This window comes from Anoplophora glabripennis, unplaced genomic scaffold (assembly GCF_000390285.2).
Source record: "Anoplophora glabripennis isolate ALB-LARVAE unplaced genomic scaffold, Agla_2.0 scaffold8, whole genome shotgun sequence".
Taxonomy (NCBI): domain Eukaryota; kingdom Metazoa; phylum Arthropoda; class Insecta; order Coleoptera; family Cerambycidae; genus Anoplophora; species Anoplophora glabripennis.
This window is the reverse complement of record NW_019416350.1, coordinates 1,852,845-1,873,339: the sequence shown is the minus strand read 5'-3', so window position 1 is coordinate 1,873,339 and position 20,495 is coordinate 1,852,845. Positions and strand designations below refer to the sequence as shown.

The 20,495-nt window shown below is 35.1% G+C and overlaps 2 protein-coding genes across 2 annotated transcripts; one reads left to right on the top strand and one right to left on the bottom strand.

Annotated features, from left to right (window-relative positions):
- Window positions 1-12,272: 12,272 nt before the first annotated feature.
- LOC108904663 (microsomal glutathione S-transferase 1-like) lies at window positions 12,273-13,398 on the top strand. The gene is given in 3 exon segments (XM_018707302.1): window positions 12,273-12,398; window positions 12,798-12,874; window positions 13,188-13,398. Coding segments are annotated over 3 exon segments (414 nt in total).
- A 2,426-nt stretch (window positions 13,399-15,824) lies between these two features.
- On the bottom strand, window positions 15,825-16,724 carry LOC108904653. The gene is made up of 2 exons (XM_018707291.1): window positions 16,375-16,724; window positions 15,825-16,323 (listed from the first exon to the last, which is right to left on the bottom strand). The coding sequence occupies exons 1-2, from the start codon at window positions 16,722-16,724 to the stop codon at window positions 15,825-15,827; spliced, it is 849 nt and encodes a 282-aa protein (XP_018562807.1).
- Between the last annotated feature and the right edge of the window lie 3,771 nt (window positions 16,725-20,495).

The window sequence follows — 20,495 nt, the reverse complement described above, 5'->3', positions numbered from 1 at the left end:
CCATTTTGATTTAGACTCACCATCTTGAATTTCGAGAGTATATTTGAATCCAATGACCTCGACAATCTCAGAATTGCTTATGACAGAAAAGTGCCATGAATAATTCTTTTCGGCCTGAGGGCTAAAGAATAAGTGTTATAGTCACCGTAATTTGAAAAGGTTATGAATTTTTTCATTTAAAGGGAGGAGTATAAATTTGAGAAGCCTTAACAAGTTTTGTGGGGGTCCGAGATCGGGTGTCGAATGCGTTTAATTCCAAGAAAGTGAAGCAGGGGGTCTTCTTGGAATTCTACCTCAACAAATATCGAATGGACTGTTGTTTTCCTGTTACAACAATTCTCCAAACTTTTGCTGACATACTATAGTAACCTTAAGGGTCAATTTTCTTTCACACACCTTTCGAAAAGTCAGGTAACTTGAATTCTGCACAGCTTGCCATTCCACGTATAGTTTTCCAAACCCAATCACGGAAAAATCAGTTATTTGCGCACCGAATCAAAGGAATAAATTAAGTTTAAGAGGTGAGTTTTAAAATTCATGGGGCGGTACATTCTCTAGAAATATACGTATTCAGGCCGGGGGGTCTATTTGGTGGGCGAGGCGGTGGCGAATTATTCTTTCATGTTTGCATAATTCCGGACGCGTTTTGTTTGCGAATGAAATGTCGGGCGCGCGGTGTGAGATGGCCCGCGGCCGCTTGTTAGTATGCTGACGTCGTAGATGAGATGGCACCCAGCGTTTGTTCCCGTCCTCTTCAGACGGACGAGCGGGATACATTAGCGGCTGTGGAGGGACTAGTGCACTCATCGGCTTAATTAGTGCATTAAATTCACGCGCGATTTTCATGAAACAAACAATACTCATTCTACCCAATTATTTTAATCAAAATCTAAAAATATTATTACCAGAACATGTTCTGGCTATGTTACTTTTATGTGCTATTATCAGTTCATTTAGTTTTAAATCTACAACAACATTTTTACAGTACAACTTAGCTTTAGTTCAAAAACGTCGCCCATGTTTCCAATTCAAAGTCAGAAAACACATCCAGATCCCAGAACAGTTCAACAAAGAATTCGACATCGTTGCTAAAAGTCGAGAACTATCGATAGTCAGCACCATCGATAGTCAATTATCGATAGTCAACGATCAAGCGATCGATACCTAACTGTCAATAGTTCTTCGATAGTGGAAATTCATCATAGAATAAACTAAAAGCACTAATTTAGCGCCACATCTTGGCAGCACTGTTACAAATTGCAATCGCAGACAAGAGACTACATATTACAAATACAATCAACGATCCTTAGAAATGTAAACACTAAACATTACATTACAACAGGAACAAGGAACGGAACGCGGAACAGGAAGCAAGTAGTGTCAAGTCAAAAGTGTCAAAACGAATAATAGTTTGCTAACTTGAACTGAAATTAACTACTTCCGCGCAACAATTTTAAAACTGCTAGTAGTTGTACCATACATAGATGCTAGAGATGGCACAGTGTTGCATTATTTAGTCACTATCGAGAAACTATCGATAATTGCAGAAAACAATCGATCTCGACCTCTAATCGTTGCATATGTCTCAGAACATGGAGCCAGTGTGATACCTACACCCTACATCTACAGTATATTGACTGGAAGTGGAAAAAATACTGACCTTTCGAGTCCTACCGCCGAGTCTACAGAGCCACCAATCGGTTTCAACATCCAAGACAAAATCAGACGATACCAACAGAGCCTGATGCTGTTCGCAGAGTGACAGGTGAAGACCGCATGGGGCGCCCGTGAAAAGTACTCCGGAAATTCGAGCAGCTGGAGACCACTAAACCACCTATTAGAAATTAAAAAGAGCAACCAAAGATCACCTAAATCCAGAGTATGTCTGTTGCAGTATGTTTGAAGACAGGTCTATAAAAATGGAAGATATTACCAGACATTTAATAAAATCGCATGGAATAACTTTTTTCAATGGTAGCCTTCGCCAAAGACTTCGACATGGTGACATCTATGAGAAAGATCGCTTAAGCCAGCGGTATTGAAACTGTGTTCCGCGGAACCCTAGGGTTCCCTACATATCTGGGAATTCCGCGACTCAGTCAAAAATTAAAAATCCATATCGATACTACAAAATTAAAAAAAAATTATACTCTTAAAACTAGCATTTATAAATGTATTATACAATCAGAAAAAAATGTGTTCGAAGTTTTTTTTAGGTGTGCTTGTTCCTCAAAAAAATCGAAATGTTGGCCGGTTTCCGCAACTTCACTATTGCCCAAATTTTCAAAATTAAAATCGAAAAATCGAAATATGTCTAATGTCTCGTCACCGTGGGACACCCTCTAGATATAGTGTATTGAGAGAGAACAATTTTATTTCAAAACTGTATCGTGTATAAAAATCAACATATTCTAGATTGTTATGTTAACTTTGTAAATGACAGTGAATAGTTATTTTGCCGTTATCTTTTACTTTAAGGTGGAAAAAAGGTGAAAAAAGAGAAATTTTTTGACAAGGAAGACTTGCCTTTAAAAGGTTGCATTTGCGAAGTGACTTTTCTTAAATTATTAATAAGTTTCAATTCGTATCACTGTATGTTCACAGAGTTTGTGCTATTAATTTTGATCAACTTCAAATTTGGAAGTATTCTCAATACAGAAACTCTAGGTGTAGCCATGAACATATTCATAAATGTTAAAGGAAATGCAATAAAGTAAAACACATATGTATGTCAAGGCCTATGGGCATTGCATATTTAATATCATAAGAAATAGACACAAAGCAAAAATGTTCAAAGGTATGTCAACTATTCCTTTCGTCAGAACGATCATTTATCCCACTGGTCATGAATTATGTTTGTGTGAAGGTGCAAACTGCATACAGCATGACGCAATGTTGATGCAATATGTTTGGTATGAAAATTTATAATATAAATGCAAATTTGTATATGCTTAAACCAAAGACGATGTACTGTGCCACAAGGTATACAATCTACAATATTTATAGGAGACCAACGACTAAACGAAATGGTTGTAATCAGTTCTAGTAGTATTCCAAGTCCCGAGTAGTTTCAAATTTTCGCTCAACTTTCCGATCGGAACCATAAATTTGTCTCGAACCACTCTACGTAGGACCAATCGAGACTAAAGTACAGACCCATGTCCGAGGGGATCAAACTACCCTCCACGAAAACCAGAAGGCACGGCGCGGAAAAAACATTCCCGGCTATATGTTTCGAAAACTTCCACTGCAGTTCTTTCCGAAGCTCCCAGCCGTTCGCAAACATCAAAGCCGCAGCAGAGGATACCGCTGGAGGTCAATGTTGTCGGTAGAGTATAGTCGTCGACGAAGCGCCGCGTAATACAAAATTCGCCTCAGTTTCTGATTAGGGAGAATAAAAGCTTCTCTTCGAAAGGTACAAAATGCGTAATGTGGAACCGCAATACAAAATTACAATACAGGATCTCTAAAAACCATCCAGAAATGGAATCAATCAACCTTGCAATCAGTAACGAGGAAGGAACCTGACGCTCTAAATTTATTGCCATTTGTATTGTATAAAATCTCTGCGCATGATAAATTAAACATTTTTTTACAGTAAATAATATTTTTATCAATAAATCACAAATTTTTGCAATTCGAAAGGTTGTTAAAAATTCTCAGAAATTTTACGAGCTTGCTCCAGACCTAGACTTCAGTCTAGCACTCCATCCACCCAGGCATTGTCCAACCCTGCTGTGACGATTCCAAAGGATATAGCAAGCTCCTAGAAGATTCCCAAATTCATAGGTACCCATAGAAGGCCAGCACAAGCTCCAAGAAGCTTTCAAAGTTGTAGGGACTCACAGGAGACCACAAAACAGGCAAGCCAAAGCCTGAAAGAAAGTGATATGAACACAACGCAGTAACCATACTGGAAGTGTACAAGTGTGGAAAAAGGCAAAAAATTATATCGTTGCGTTGCTCACATTTCCAGTAACGACGTCCCCACTCTCAAACGTTCATGGAGATTGGCGCGATGAAGGAGGCATCCGAACATCTCCTCTGCCTCTTTGTAGGCGAGCAGGAGACCAAAATCTCAGCACCGTAGAGGTGCTTGGTAAAAATGCGGCTTCTCGCAATATTACAGGTAATTCAAGTGTGAATGATGAAATTAGACGACAAATTATTGTACCTACAACCCTGCTCAACATTTTAATTTAATCTTCCCTTTAAATGAACTATCGTTCAGTAAGATAACAATATTAATCATTAAGATCAATACATGTATAAATACAATGCAAACACCTTTATTGGCATAATTATAGAGGCATGTATTCTACTGCAATAGCTGCAATTTGAAATATTCCTATATTTAAAACAATATCTTTTTCTTGTATGAAACAGTGGACGCCTCTGATAACGTGTATTCCGTTCAAGCTTATTATACGAGAAATTACTACCCATGATAACAGAAGGATGAGATAAGGGGTAATTATGCAAATTTTATTAAGGTACCACTTTCAACTCTCACTTTGGAAATGTTTATCTGGTTTTGTACAATGTATACGTTATTAAGGCCTACAGGTTTGTTAAGTACAGATTAATATTAAATATTAAATACATATAAAGCCAGAAATAATAAATATCTATAAAATGTAGTTGCATTTGTAATACCAACATAACATGTATTGAAATTTGTTTGTATTGAGTTATTTTTAATATTGTGCCTATAGGGATATCATACCATTTTTTGTACTACCTAGTCCCCAACATATATTATTTACAGTATATGTATAGGGCGTCATCTTCGTCGATGTCGACTTTTCCATTTACCTAGCGATTGTAGGTATAAAAGTATACAATTTTGAAAAACAATATTTTTTTTAATAGAGGTATCTTACTGATATGTCTTTCTAATCTACTGCGAATGCGAGCAAATTGCTGCAGACATTAAAAAACGTTTTCATGAGATTTCATTTACTGTATCGCCCAATAAGAATCATCTCCTAACAATTTTTTTGGGTTGTATGTACCTGCTGAACCAATTACAATGATGAATCCAGTTCATAGCCCGCTGTGATTTGTACTCGATTAATGAGAAAATCACTATAAGAATTTTTCTATTAAAATTTTGGCTACGTAGTATTAATAATCTTTACTTAAAATCCTTGCATAACAGATTTTATCAAATGTTTTGCAATGTATTAGCTATGTCCTGTAGAACGGCGGTGACAACAATTTTCATAACCAAAAACGACGGTGACAACACTTTTAACAGTAAGGTGATATTTAGCATTGTATTAGCTATATCCTGTCCATATTTAGTTAGTGCATCTCTCTCGGTTTTCTGCCACGAAAATTTGATTAACTCTATATATTTAGTATTTTCACCTCCAAGAACGGCGGTGACAACATTTCTAACAGCAGAGCAATGTTTCTCATTGTATTGGATATATCCTGTCTAAATTTGGTTAGTGCATCTCTCTTGGTTTCGAAATTTTTATACCTATGTATGTTTTCACCTATAAATATTGAATAACTCCAAATATTTCGAATTTGCGTCACCAAGAACAGCGGTGACAACATTTCTAACAGCAAGGCAATGTGTCTCATTGTGTTACCTATATCCTTTCCAAATTTGGTTAGTGCATCTCAGTCGGATTCGAAAATTCAATACATATATCCTTGTTTATTATGTACCGTCAAATGGGGAAAAGTGGACCAAAAAGCACGATTTTTTAAGATTTATGAGTAAAAAATTCTCAAAAAAATTTGGAATTAGACACTAATTTGCCATCTAATTGTTAATTAAAGGAATAAATAACCCCTCAGGCTTTTTAATTTTTTTCAGTTAAAATGTGATGCACTTTACTTTATGTGAGGCCTTATCATTCTAAAATTCGAGAATATTAGCGATTTTAAGGTATTTTTTCAGATTGAAAAATTTTGGTAATTTACTGGGGCAACTCTGACATTGGATTCGGATTCAGTGGGTCAAAATATACGGGAATACATAGGTCAAACCACGATTTTCAGTCGCTGTTAAATCATACCTGGATCATATGCTCTTTTCAAGTTAGGAACGATTTGTAACCCTATAGGCCAAACCTGACTTCAGATTCGTGTTCAGCGGGTTAACCTACATAGGAATATAAAGATCTGACCACTAGTTTCAGCCGCTGATAAATCATACCTAGATTTTAAATGTTGATTTGTCGATTTTGTGTTTTTAAGCATTTTTTGATGTTAAAAAATTCAGGTGATTTGTTGAGGCAATTCTGACATCGGAGCGACTTAAAATGCATGAGAATAATGTATTCTGGTCATTTGCATAAAACTTTTTTTTGTAAAGCTGTGTAATTTTACATTTAGATACTTAGATAGATTTCGTCCTACATTGGTAGATTTGATGATGACTTAATAAGTAAAAGTCGAAATGGTTACCGGCAATATATTAAGAAAAGAAAAGTGTACAACATCATTTGGGTTCACTGGACTTTTTTTTAAATATAGTTTTAAGATTCGTCTGATGGTAAAAACTACTGGATGTCGTCTCACTCAGATTCACTCTGTACAAGAAACTTATTGTCCCAGCAATAACGATCCCTAAACTTAATTAATTAACCCAATTTAATAATTAGAATTCTTAATTGCTAGAGGAAACGCGAGACTGACTATCGGCTTTCAAGAAACCTCTAAGGACAATAGAAACAATTTAAAGCAGGGTTATAGGCTAATAAACAATATTTCCTATTAACATTATCAAATTTCTGCCCTTCTAATTGTTTGGGTATTATATCGAAGTTAGAAACAATCTTCGAAACTGATGACATCAAACATGCTACACAGAAAACATACCACAAACGTACCCTTTAAAAGCAGATGGCAGAATGTTTTCGGAAATATCTTGAAAGTCTTTCGAGTCTTTTCGTTTAAACTTAACTTAAGCTGACAGACACTTATTTACACAATATTATTCAGGTAGGTACCACATGTTGGGTAAGGGTAGCTTTCGGGTTTTACTATCACTATGGCATCATTCTAAAAAAAAAATAGAAAAATACTGGTCTCTAGATTAAGGAAGAGGAAGTACTCTTCTTTGATTCTAATCAACCAAATTATTGTTTTCTAGAAGTTCAGGTTTTCATAGGAAGGCGCGTTTGCACAATGCCATAACATCGATGGCACATGCTTTGAAATGTCGTTCATTCCGATAAAAGAAGTGCATAATTTATTATTGTTTGAAAAAATAGAAATTGTATTAATCTTCAGCTAAGTAGATTCATTGCTTTTCTTGTAGGATAGTTGTTGGCGACCGCTATATGTGGTTCAAAATATAACTTATTTAATTATATTTTCCGAATAGGGCAAAAATAAATAATTAGAGATAAAATGGTAAATAGAAACAAGATAGAAGATATTTTGTAATGTTTTATAACAATTTGTCACACTGTCATTTGCCCACAGCCAACTTGTTATAATAGGAATTTTTTTAAAACTCTTTTTTGTTAGCTATAGAAAATGCTGTATAAATATGAAAGAACATAGTGTATTTTTAGTTTTTAAAATAAAATACGGGGTGATTCATTTTAAAAAATTGAGAAAATTATGTGCTCGAATTTTGGCTCGCCCTATATTCAACTGTTGCAATAATAAAGAAATAGCACTTTCTATAAAACTGTACCAATATCAAAAATGATTCTCGAATACAATTGACCATAACTTTTTAAATACCCTGTATAACATAATAAATCCCTATATTTGAAGCATCGGAGATATGAACTTAATCTAAATTTGAAATAATGTATAGAGTGTCCCATTTAAAAAAATATAATGTTTGGTTCACCCTGGTAATACGTATATACGAAAATAATTTTAAAATGTGCAGTTTTAAGTTGGCTACAATTTTTGTAAATAACTTCTTTGATAATAATAAAGGAGATATCGTACGCACTAATGCCGCACCCTGTATATGTAAATATACAGGGTGATTCAGGTTTAATCTGGATAACTTCAGGGTTCGATAGAACAGGTTAAAATAATGTTCATTCATAATAAAAACCTGTTTCCTAAATCGCATCGTTTGGGAGATAGAGGGTGATAAAGTAGGATTTTTTCCCTTTTCTTAGCAATAAAAATACTTTTTACTTTTTACGACGATTTTCACAAACGTCGCTTTATACAAATCGTTGTGGGTTTTGTTTTGCATGGGTTGCTTTAACGTTAAATGAAATTTACGCGGCTGGGGCGCTACACTGTCTCGGATTTCGTTGAATATCTCAGAAATAAGGCCAAATATCGAAAAAAAACGAAATTGTTTCAAAATTAATGAGACAAAAGTGGTATGCAGCTGTTTTATTGAAATTAATTAATTTTTTTGAAGTTTTGAAATAATATAGTAAGAGGGGCAGGTGGTTCAAACTTAAGAAGCTTATGTAAGATCATAAGGAGTGTTTGTAATTCGAATTTCAGGTCAATCAGATGAATCGTTCAAAAGTTATGAGGAAAAAGCGGGAAAAAATCTATTTCAACGCCCTCTATCTCCGAAACGATGCGATTTAAGAAAAAAGTTTATGTCGTGAATGAACATTATTTTAAGCTGTTCTATCGATTCCTGAAGTTATCCACATTAAACCTGAATCACCCTGTATATAAAAAAATTAATAAGATGTTTTTATGTACATGGTCATTTTAATAATATTCCTCCTCTTAGCTTTTTTACCCTTCTTTCTAGAAAAAAAACTGTAAAGACCAAGGTTATAGGAAAGTGCATCGAAAAATAGAACAACGTAACGTTTCTCAAATATAAACCAAACTTGTATTTTTTAAATGCAATACTTACATACTCTGTAGGTAGGTAGGTAGGTATATTTATCTATTTTTTAAAATTCCCCTGTTTTCTTCTGATTGCAATAATATACAATATACATATCATAGTTTACACATTATTTTGGTTAATTTATTCACCCTCTACAATAGATAATGTAATAAGATTGCCATGGAATTAGTTCGTGTGTATGCTCTTGCGCTGTTAAATTTACTGAACTGATTTTAAATTATTGAATAAATATCTTATCAGACAGGGTGTTTTCAAAAGAAGTAGCACAAATGGTACCTACAGGTAAATCTGTGAATACACGTTTTGCATAAAAGTGAAATAAGCATCCCCTAAGTTATTTTTGTAATCATTTTTATTTGAATTGAATATTCAAAAATACGTATCAGATAGCCTAGTTCATTTTAAAACTTTTACCTCTATCACTTTTTTCCTTTATAACTAACCGTTTATTACTAAAAAAATTAAATTCATTATCATGAGGTTAGTAGAGTAAGCAAAAAAGTAAGAGAGGTAAAAGTTTTAAAATAATCTGGGCTATCTGATACATCTTTTTGAATACGTATTCAATTTTTGTCAAACAAAAAAGTTGTAGAAAAAAATAACTTAGGGAATGTTTATTTCGACCCCCTCCAAAGGGCAGAAATTTTCGAAAAATTATCAGTGTAAAGGAGTTAAAATAATGTCCTTTGTTTAGAACAGGATATATAACTGTTATGCATTTGCTTTGAAAGTTTGCATAATACTTTGGTATATTTATTGACAACGCACTTAAAATCCAAAACAATGGTAGTAAATGTGATAAGGTAACAATAATGGTGCCTGAATAAAACAAAGCAATTATATTTATAGTATTACGCGGTATTTTTGAGTGTTTTGTTTCATGCGAAAAGAAAATACTAAAAAGTATTCCCATCCTATTCTAAACAAATGACATTTATTAACTCTCTTATAAAGTCCTGATTTGACCCCCATGTAGTTTCTGCTATGGGGGATACTAGAAGATAAAGTAGAAAATCTTGAACGTAGTTAATAGGTTAATCAATGAAGCGAAAAACATAGAATAGTATGTCTTTTGTCTGGAACAGAATGACGGAACATCTTTTATAGCATTTTTCCAAGAATTTTAAGGATTGCATGGTAATCCTGACTATCCATTGTGGAGGATCAGTAAAAAATATATGATTTGTATGCATTGTTGTAATCAGAAAAATCAGGTAATTTCAGAAACCAACAAATATACAGGGTGCTCTATTAAATAAAAACAAATGTTTTGTCCATATCTCAGAAATGCAGCATACAATTATTTTTTATGTACTTGTTTGATATCGCAAGAAAATTTACTAAAACTTTGGTATATGCAATGGTAGAATGTAATTTGAATGATCTTGTACTATCCGTCTTAAAAATATGGGAAGACAGTTTGGGGCCATTCTGTAATATGACATATCCTGGAATACAAATCACAAAAATGACATTTTCCGCGCTACACTTGATTGGTTGCTGATATATTCGTTATTTGAGATACAATCTAAACAATCGTCACACATAATGTACTAAGTTATAAATGTCATACAGGGTGTTCACAAAATCGTACCAAATTTTATCTTTTTCAAAGGTGAAAATTTGTTCTTTTTTTCAAATGGAACACATTTTTTAACTGGATGTGAAATACCTTCTCAAAATCTACAACTTTCATAATAGAATATTATATATCAGTTCCTTATATTTTACAATATTTTTAGCAATTTTTTTATTTTTTATGAAAATATTCTAGGGAGGCATTGATATGTCAGTGAAACAAAAGAAATGTTTGTAACTGTCAAAATTTTTTCCTGTCATTATCTTTGACTGTTGAAGTAGCGTTCTTCTGCGATTCAAATAGTTATTCTTAATTAATTAATATTGTTTTTATGGTTTTGTTCTTACTTATTGATAATGTATTTCTCAAGAGAAGAAACCGAGCCTATCTTGATGTTTATCCTAATAGATGCATTTGGTCGAGGTGAACTCCTAGATTATATGACCTTACACCACTTGACTTTTTTCGTGGGAGTTTGTAAAATACAGGATATATGGAGAGCCACCTACTACTCGTAACAATATGTTAAACAGAATAAGACAAGCTTGTCTTGATATTACATCAGAAATGCTACATGACGTTCACATTGATATCGTTCGCCGAATTAACTTGTGTATTCGAGCAAGAGAGGAAATATTTTTGAACATTTATTGTAAATAAAAATAAAACTTTGTTTTAGTATTAAATACCTATATATTTTTCTATGATATAAACGATGTCCCGTTCACTAAAAATTCAATAAGAATAAGAAAGCTGCATAATTTAGGATCATTGTTCTTCTCTGCAAAAAGTAAAGATACATTTTAAGCAATGCTTCTTTGTTTTAACTCTTTAGCCCTAGTATGTCGACGCTATTTATGGTAAAAAAAAATAAAAATTAAAGAAATTGCGAAAAATATCGTAAAATATGAGGAACTGATATATAACACCTATTATGAAAGTTGTAGGTTTTGGAAAGGTCTTTGACATCCCGTTAAAAATACAGGGTGTTCCATTCGAAAAAAAAAATGTTTGCCTTTGAATCATTTGTTACGATTTTGTGAACACATGACATTTTAAAACAGTGACCACTTCAGAATTTATGGTGGACCTGTGAGACGATTACTTAGATTGAATCCCAAAAAACGAGTATATCAGCAACAACGATTAAGTGTAACGCGAAAATGCCATTTTTATATTAAAATATTAATATCTTGGAAACGGGACACATAGTACCTATTACGAAAAAGTTGCATAATTCCATGTAAAATATAAATATCCACTCAAATACAGGATGTTCCATTTAAAAAAATATAAATAAGCCCTCCGAAAACGAATGTGTAAGTCAAATTATTTTTAAAATGGGCATTTCTTGCCCCCACACCTGAACCTATTTTAAAATATTTTGCCTCAATTATATTCTAATGATACATCAACTTTGCCACAGAGTTAACTCACCCTGTACAGACTGATATTTCAACGCATCAACAATTGTAATTCCTAAATGTGTTTCCTAAATTATGCTTTACCAGTGCCAGGATGTTTTTCTTTTTATTTTTTTATGGAGAGCAGTACTATAAATCCAGAACTTACGACTAATAGATTATCTTCGGCATCCAATAATTCAAAGATTTTTTTGTCAATTTCAATACCGGTGTCGCATGTGCTAATCCCAGTGCTGATTAGGACGAGCACCCAGTGGAATCCGGTCTATACACGACCTAACATTCACGAGAGTAGTCTCTCTGTTTACACCATATACATAATAAATTAGATAGCTTATCGTATATTTATAATTTAAATTATTTTCAAGTCACAATAGTTTTTTTTAATACACAAACCTCAGTTGATTGACATAGTTCATTGCGTGAGTTGAAAATTTGAAATTGAAAAATGGCGGCGACAGGTGTATCACTCGAGAATTCTCTATTTTGAACATATGCTTTTTACTCTTCTCTTTTGATCCTGAAAATGATGTTCATGTCGAATCTTACTACCATCAATCGAATTATAACAAAGGTCAGCATAATTTAAAAGTTAATCTCTAGTCAGTATATGAACAAATATTACTTGTTAGGATCAAAGTGTATCAGTTCAATATTATTTAAAATTTTGTGGTGTAAATAACAAATACAATTTTGGGAAATTGACAATTTAATTAAGATTATGTTACGTACGTTATATAACTTCTTTATATTTTATGGTTAATAGTGTATCTTATTATTTATCTACAATATAAACACTTAGTACTTTGCATTAATTCCATTAATATATTATAATTGAGCTAGGGGGTGTTAGAAGAATCCTAATTACATTTGCTTTAAGATCAATACTTACTCTGATAATTAATTTTTGTATTCGGCTTCACTTTTATAACTTTGTTAATACATAAAGGTATTTCAATTTTATTTATTTCAGGCCTATATAAGCCCTGAAGATGTCATTAGACTTAACGGTAAAGTAAGAAAGGACGAAAAAGTAGAAAGAGTTAGAAGGTAAGTAGCAACAATTATATATGTATTTAGTTTCTCAATTTTGCCACACTGTAAACTAACTTTTTTTTAATTTGTAAATAAACACTACAAGGATCTGTCAGAGATATTTATTTGTTTGCGTTTTTTTAACATTTTAATTCAATGTAGAATAAAATTAAAAAACATTAAGAAATGCCAGAAATAAATTATTTCAGACAATGTCTATTTGATATAGCTTATCGAAATGCTTATAGATTGTTTTTTGAAGCAATTTCTTCTTTAAGAAGAGAGAATAAACATTTAGCTAAAGTACAATGTTATTTTTTTGTTACAGGGCTCATCTGAACGACCTCGAGAACATCTATTTTTTTTTAATTGTTACTCTGATTTACATCCTGACAAATCCGTCGTACTTTTTGGCAGTTACGCTTATTAGAGCCTTCACACTTGCCAGATTAATTCACACATTAGTTTATGCCGTCGCCGTCGTTGTTATCCCTCAACCAAGTAGGTTTATTGCTTTTCTGGTCCCCTCAAGTCCCTAAAGGGGATGACTTTACCCCTTTAGGGATATTAAGGGTTGATTTTCAATCCGGACAAGACCGTAACAAATACGAAATTAGATATTTTCACGTTCATAATATTATTTTGATAACAACATAGAAATATTTGGGGTTTTACAACTGTCGATGATTCTTAAATTGTTCACTTTTTTGTCTTTTCAACCCGTAAATAAGGGTGATTTTCGAAAATTTTCGAAAATCTGAAAGTGATGCTTATTTTCATTTTTCATGACGAGTTTTTGGATATTTTTAGAATCTTTTTAGGATTTTTCCTGTCGCCTCTGTCAAAGTCTCAAAAACAGTGCAGTTTGCAGATTTTAGTCTCTTTAGTGAAACAGGTCTCATCTAACTTCGTCCTGAAGCTTTTGTCACTCGTAAAACAGGTTTCGGATCAATTCTTAACTAATTCTCCTTTGTAATCGAATTAATTCGTAACGTAGTTATTGGAGTTATGGGGTTATGGGGTTGGGGGACTATAGGTTTAAATGTATTCTGTTTATAGAGCACTGATATATCCCGTGATAAGAGATCAAATCAAACTACTGAGTAACGGCTATTTTGGGGTTATCAGTTATGGGATTTTACGGTTATGGGGTTAAGAGGTTTGAGTTTGAATAAATGGGATTATAGGGTTATTGTGGGTGCACAGCTCTCTTTCATTGTGTGTAATAGGACTTGACAGCTTGTGTCATGAAGTTATATAGTGTTATTGGTAAAATCTGACGTAATGGGGTTAAACGGGCCACGGATTCGGATTCAAAAACCCCGAAAATATGTAGTAGACTAGTCTCCAGATCCAAAAAACAATTTTTTGTGTGGCTGTGTAATCTATCTAGAAATCTAAACCTGAAACTCTTTCACTGATAAGTCTTCGAAAAGTTCGTGTCGTACTTCTTAAACCGAAACGTAACCTAACACATTCAGAACGCCTTCCATGTGTTGTTACAGTTGTTTTAAAATTAGCGCCTTCAGCAATTGGAATCTGATACGTTGTAACAAGTTCAACTTTTGAAAATATGTTACAACCATAATATGTAAATTTAAATCATAAATTTGTGTCATTCAATATCGATCTGGTACTGATATTTGTTTGTCTAAAATCGCCACGTGATGATCTACCTGTACTAGAATCAACTATCTGTTTAAATTCATTTCTTGCAGTTCTAAATTTAGCAGGACAATATGTAGTGGATTAGAAAAATGTATATGACCGTTTGTTGTTTATCTCTACATTATTTAAAATCTATTTGGACAAAGCCCTAAAAGAGTGGCCACGTAAGTATGATAGCATGGGACTTCAGGTGGGTAGCGACACCCTTTATAGTCTCTATTTTGCTGAAGACCAAAAATATGTGTTATGACAGAAGAAATTGGAAACTGGGTACGGGGAGACGGCGCCAGCCGTAGACAATCCGTATTATAAAAAAAGAGGACCGTTTGTTATAGTCTGTTATATATAATGATATTATGTCGATCAGATGAAGCGTTAACAGAAAGAGTTTAATTGTAAGAGCAATTTCAAAATTAATTGAAAATATAGAGTCAGTATGAATTAATGATTTATTTTTAATGTCCTATTGTAGTGCAAGGTATGCCACACAGTAAAAATAAATGGAAAATTTCTCCTAATTCTTTTTTAACATTTATTTATTGTAAGTATGAATAATTGAATCATTTGTCACAAAAAGGAAATTGTATCTATTTTAAAATTTAGAAAATATCAGCCTCTATCATAAAAAAATTCAGTTTATTAATTGCAATAGAACATAATTTTTGGAGTGCGGCTGCCTAGTAGTAGGTATATGTATATTGTATATTATACTACACACAATTTATATTATAATTCATATAGGAATAAAATGAATAAAATTTATCTATTTCTTCATAGAAAACTAGTTACAAAAAATATAACTTCTTCCTCAGTTCACGATTGTATACAAATTTTGTCATAGAAGTTGAGAGAAATAGATGTTAAATATTAGTTAATAATGTTCATTACATATTCCAAACCTGGAGTAATAAACCGTTTAATTGCTAAAGTTGCTTGGCAAAACATGATCTGTGTATACAATTCCGCGCTCGGTTATGGCGCAAAACAGCCCAAAACTACATTTTGCAATAGTGTCTCCTACTTGTAAGCTTCGAAGTTCTAAATTACCGCAGGATTGATTTGCTACTGTAATTAAATACAGTGCGAATTAAATACGCGGTGTACCAATTTTCACAAACATATACACGGTGTATCAATATTCGCATAATGGACCAATCACAAATACAGAGCCTTTTTAGTTTTGTTTGTAGGCTTCCGTGGCTGTCGTTAATGGTTGAATGATTTGCGGGTTGGTTGCCACGTCGTCGGTTTACAACACTTGCCGTTTCGAGAGACATATCGCTCTCTTCTTCAGAAGTTACTCTGAAACTGGAGATCTACTAGTCTTATCACTATTTATATTTGATGTGGTCACTGATCCATGACGTTCCGGTGGGTGACCTCGTCCGCGTTGTTGGCGTTTCTGTGGGTTGCTTTCACGGATGACTCTCTTCCATATACCTCGCAGATCCACGCCACCATCCTTGTTGAAATTGTTCGGATTTCTGTAAATTTCTAAAGCTTCTCTGTATAGTCGGGGCCAAAATCTTCTCCCTCTCACAACCATGTTGACTTCACTCAGATTCAATGTGTGTCCTGTGTCCGCCCTATGCTCTGCTACTGCCGATTTTTCCCAGTTGTTATTTTTGAGGTGACTTTTATGTTCCTTTAACCTCGTGTTGATGTGCCTTCCTGTTGCCTTCCTATGTAGACCTTTCCGCAAGAGCAAGGAATACTGTACGCACCGGGGCCCCGGAGCTGGTCGTTGTTGCAGGTCTTTGGAAACGCTGCCGCCACCTTCCTTATAGTGCTGAATACTGTGTTGATATTCCTCTTCTTCAAAAGACGCCCGATTTTATCTGTACAACCTTTCATGTAAGGTAGATACATCGTCGCTAAGTACTCCTGTTTCTCGATGGGTGTATGTCTCCTCCTGATAGCTCGTTCTATATTTCTCGCCGTGTAGCCATTCCCTCTCAAGGCCGTGCGTAGGTGTTCTAGTTCTTCGGCCAAGTGTCTTGGCTCGCTGATGATCCGCGCTCGATGAATCAAGGTATTTATGATCCCCTGTTTTTGGGCTGGGTGGTGGTGGTGGGACTCCGCATTCAGATACCTGTCTGTACCAGCATTTAGGCTTCAACGTTGTGGATTCCAGGGCTTTCTTCTCAAAGGCTTCCATGTATATATTGACCAGGACTGGAGATAACGGTGAACCCATTTCTGCTCCCTCCGTCTGTTGGTCCCGGAATGCAAAGAAGGTCGATTTTATGCACACTTTTGCCAATTCCATTAGACCTCATCTTTTTCCTCTGCGATTAGTCTTCGATGCAGTTCCTCAAAGCCTTCGTCGACAGGTACTTTCGAAAATAGGAATGTCACATCGAAGCTCAGTAGGATATCTCCTGGTTGGAGTTCAATTCCTCGAATCCTGTCGATAAGTCTCCGGCGTTTTTGATGTGATGTTCTGTCCTCCCTACTAAGTCCCTTATCTCATGTGTATCGGGCCAGGAGGCCTGTTGCTGATCCAACTGCACTCACTATCGGTCGAAGAGGGATATTCGGTTTGTGAATCTTTGGCAAGCAATACAGTTGACGTGTCCTTGAATCGGTTTGGATCAAACTCCTGTGAAGTTCCTTGGGTATGTTTGAGCATCGGACTGCAACGGCCTTCTTCTCGACTCAAGAAGGTAGCTGCTGCACTGCTTTGGACCCGGTCCCTCGGGTCCAAAAATATTGAAGCCTGATGCATCCTGGCTAGCTTCTCAGCTTCTTTATTGCCATTGCACCGCTTGTGTCCCTTAATCCAACATACAGATATGCTGTTGGAAGCCGGGGTCACGACCAGTGCTTGGTGGCATTCCCATACTATCCTAGTCATTATCTTATGATTACGCAAGGTCAGTAGCGCTTGTCTACTACCTCTTTAGATTTTAATGTTTTTACCCGTAGTACGCCTGCGGGTGATTTCTTTAGCGGCTATGGTTATGCCTGCTAATTCCGTTTGTACAACGGTAGCATGCCTCACCATTGTCCACTGGTATCGGATATGCAAGGATCTAGAGTATATTCCACATCCTACACCTTCCTTCCTTCCTTTATGATCCGTCTGTGAAGACGTTAATTACATCTTAACGGGCTGATGATATTGCCGGAACCAACTTTATATTATAATTTATTATAACCCAGCTAGCACTGAATTATACCAACAATATCTAAGAGAATAAAAACTTTGCAAAAATATCGTATTTATTTGTGCGAACGGTAGTTGAATGAATAGATTTATGCTTATGCTGTCGTTATATGTATATATGATGGTGATATACATATTATATCACCCACTACTGACTTGCGTGCATCGTCATGTTTTTGAACATTTTTAATAAATCGTGTTTTGAAAAAATGAAAAAAATCTCAAGAAGCAAATAGAGTTTTATATCTGTGAGATACTTTCCATAACAACAAATACCATTTTTATAGCCAAAATCTTCAAATTCTTCCCAATTCCGATGCCACTGGTAAGTTTTTGGTAAAATTTTACATGGAGAATGGAGATACGTACCAAATTGCACTGTACCAAATTCTATGTGTATATCTTTAATGATTCACGAGTATGAGTTGTTCAAAAACTACACTCCGATTAAACTATGCTAAAAGGAAATGAATGACCATAAATAGGGGAAAGTCGGCTAATATCGACCACAGTCTAATATCGACCAATCGAGTTTTGGCAACCCTGTACGAGTTTTGAGATCGCAAGCAACAGCCACGTCTAATAGTTCAGTAGGTAACTTCACACAAAACAACAAGTTGCTGTTTATTACTGTTTTGATCTGTTACCGGTACGTTGTTTAATTTGGTGTCCGTTTTTATAAACGACAGAGTGTTACGTTTAAGGTAATTCAGAGTTTTATTGGCATTTAGATTTACTTATTTTACATGAGATACAAAGAAACACGTCTATATTTAAATCCATAACAACAATTTCGTTAAATTCTAATCTAGTTTTTCTTACCGCTTGCATTTTTCTTCTTTAAAAGTGTCGGTTAATATCGACCGCTGTGGTCGATATTACCCCACTGTGGTCGATATTACCCCACGGTGGTCGATATTACCCCACGTTGGTCGACACGGCACTGCTATGAATATTATTGTAGATGCCACGTGCAAGATATAAGCGGGATAGTGGTCGTTCTTCATGGTCTGAAGAAAACATGCAGCGTGCCCTTAAAGCAATAAGAGACAAAGTTACATCAATAAGGAATGCCTCAAGGATGTTTGATGTGCCATACGGAACGCTTCAGGATAGGATTAGAGGAAAATTTGAACCTAAAAAATATAAGTTGGGTAGAAAGTCGGTGTTTACCACTGAACAAGAATCAGAACTTGCTAACCATATTATCGCTATGTCTAAACTATTTTATGGACTTACATCACAGTCTATCCGACAGCTTGCTTATCAGTTCGCTGAAGAAAATGGAATTGTCCACAATTTTAACAAGGAGAAAAAGATGTGCGGGAAAGATTGGCTCTATTTGTTTATCCGGCGTAACCCCACTATAAGCTTTCGTAAGCCAGAAGCTACCAGCCTAAGTAGAGTTTTGGCTTTTAACAGGGCAGAAGTAAATATATTTTTTGATAACCTTGAGAAAATCTACGACGAACATAAATTTGAAGCTCATCGGATCTTTAATGTAGATGAGACCGGTATTAGCAACGTACACGTACCTAGCCGAATTGCAGCTCCTAAGGGCCAGAAACAAGTCGGAGCTATTACGAGCGGTGAAAGGGGGCAACTAGTTATGTTGTCACTGCCATGAGCGCGGCGGGTCATTATGTTCCACCAATGTTTATTTTTAAAAGAGAGCGAATGAAAGAAGGGCTTCAAAAAAATGGCCCTACTGGTGCAATATATAGATGTTCTAAGTCGGGGTGGATTACTGAAGAACTTTTCACAGAATGGATCAAACATTTTGCATCTTACACAAAATCTAGTAAAGATGACCCTGTTTTACTAGTGCTTGACAACCATTCAACCCACTCAAGCTTATCGACATACAACTTTTGCAGAGAAAATGGTATTAAAGTTGTATCAATTCCTCCTCACACATCGCACCGCCTCCAACCTCTTGACGTCTGTTTCTTTGGACCATTAAAGATAGCCTATAATCAGGAATGTGACAAATATATGAAATCCAAACAGCATGAAAAAATCCTTCAAACTGATATCGCTGAATTATTCAAAAATGCCTTCAATAGGGTAGCCACAATCGAGAAAGGTGTACGAGCCTTTGAAGTAACTGGAATATTCCCCTTTAACCGTTTTGTGTTTACTGAAGAAGAATTGACACCTTTGCCGGACGATGACGTGGAGCGCCAAGTGGAGCACATAACCGGCGAAAATTTAATGCCTCCTAATTCCCACGAAGAAAATGAGGGTCCTGCAATTCAACGTAATGAAAAAACGCCTTCACCACCGAGTAGGCCATCCACATCTAAGTGTCAATCTCCACCTAAAATGATACCAAATAGACGTAAACGTAAACGTGAAACCTCATCTTCTTCAGATTCTGGTAACTCTGATTTGGTCTTAGAGGAAGTTATCGAGGATGAGTTAAGTGACGATACTGACAAGACCCTCCAACCGAAGAAGGGTAACAAAAGTTTTACTGATCTTCTGCCTTTGCCGAAATTAAAAACCAGAAATACGTTACGGAAAGCCCAACATTCCCAAATTATGACGTCGACTCCTTTAAAAGATGAACTAGAAAAAAAAGAAGAGAGAAAAAAGACCAGGCTGAGAGATGTGGGAAACGTCAAAAGAATCGTGGTTTCGGGCAAAAAAAAGAAAAATATGACGGTTAACCAAAAATGTACCATTTGTGACGATTTTGGTCTTAAAAATGATTTATGGTGGAGGTGTCGTTCGTGTGGTTCTTGGGCTCACGCTGACTGCACAGATATTGAAGAAGCAAAGAATTACCAATGTGAT

Excerpts from the sequence above, each read along its gene's own strand:
- LOC108904653 (XM_018707291.1), bottom strand. The coding sequence starts at position 16,724 with ATGGGTTCACCGTTATCTCCAGTCCTGGTCAATATATACATGGAAGCC. Across the intron at positions 16,324-16,374 it reads GTATCTACCTTACATGAAAG|TATTCAGCACTATAAGGAAG; the intron begins GTTGTACAGATA and ends ATATCAACACAG.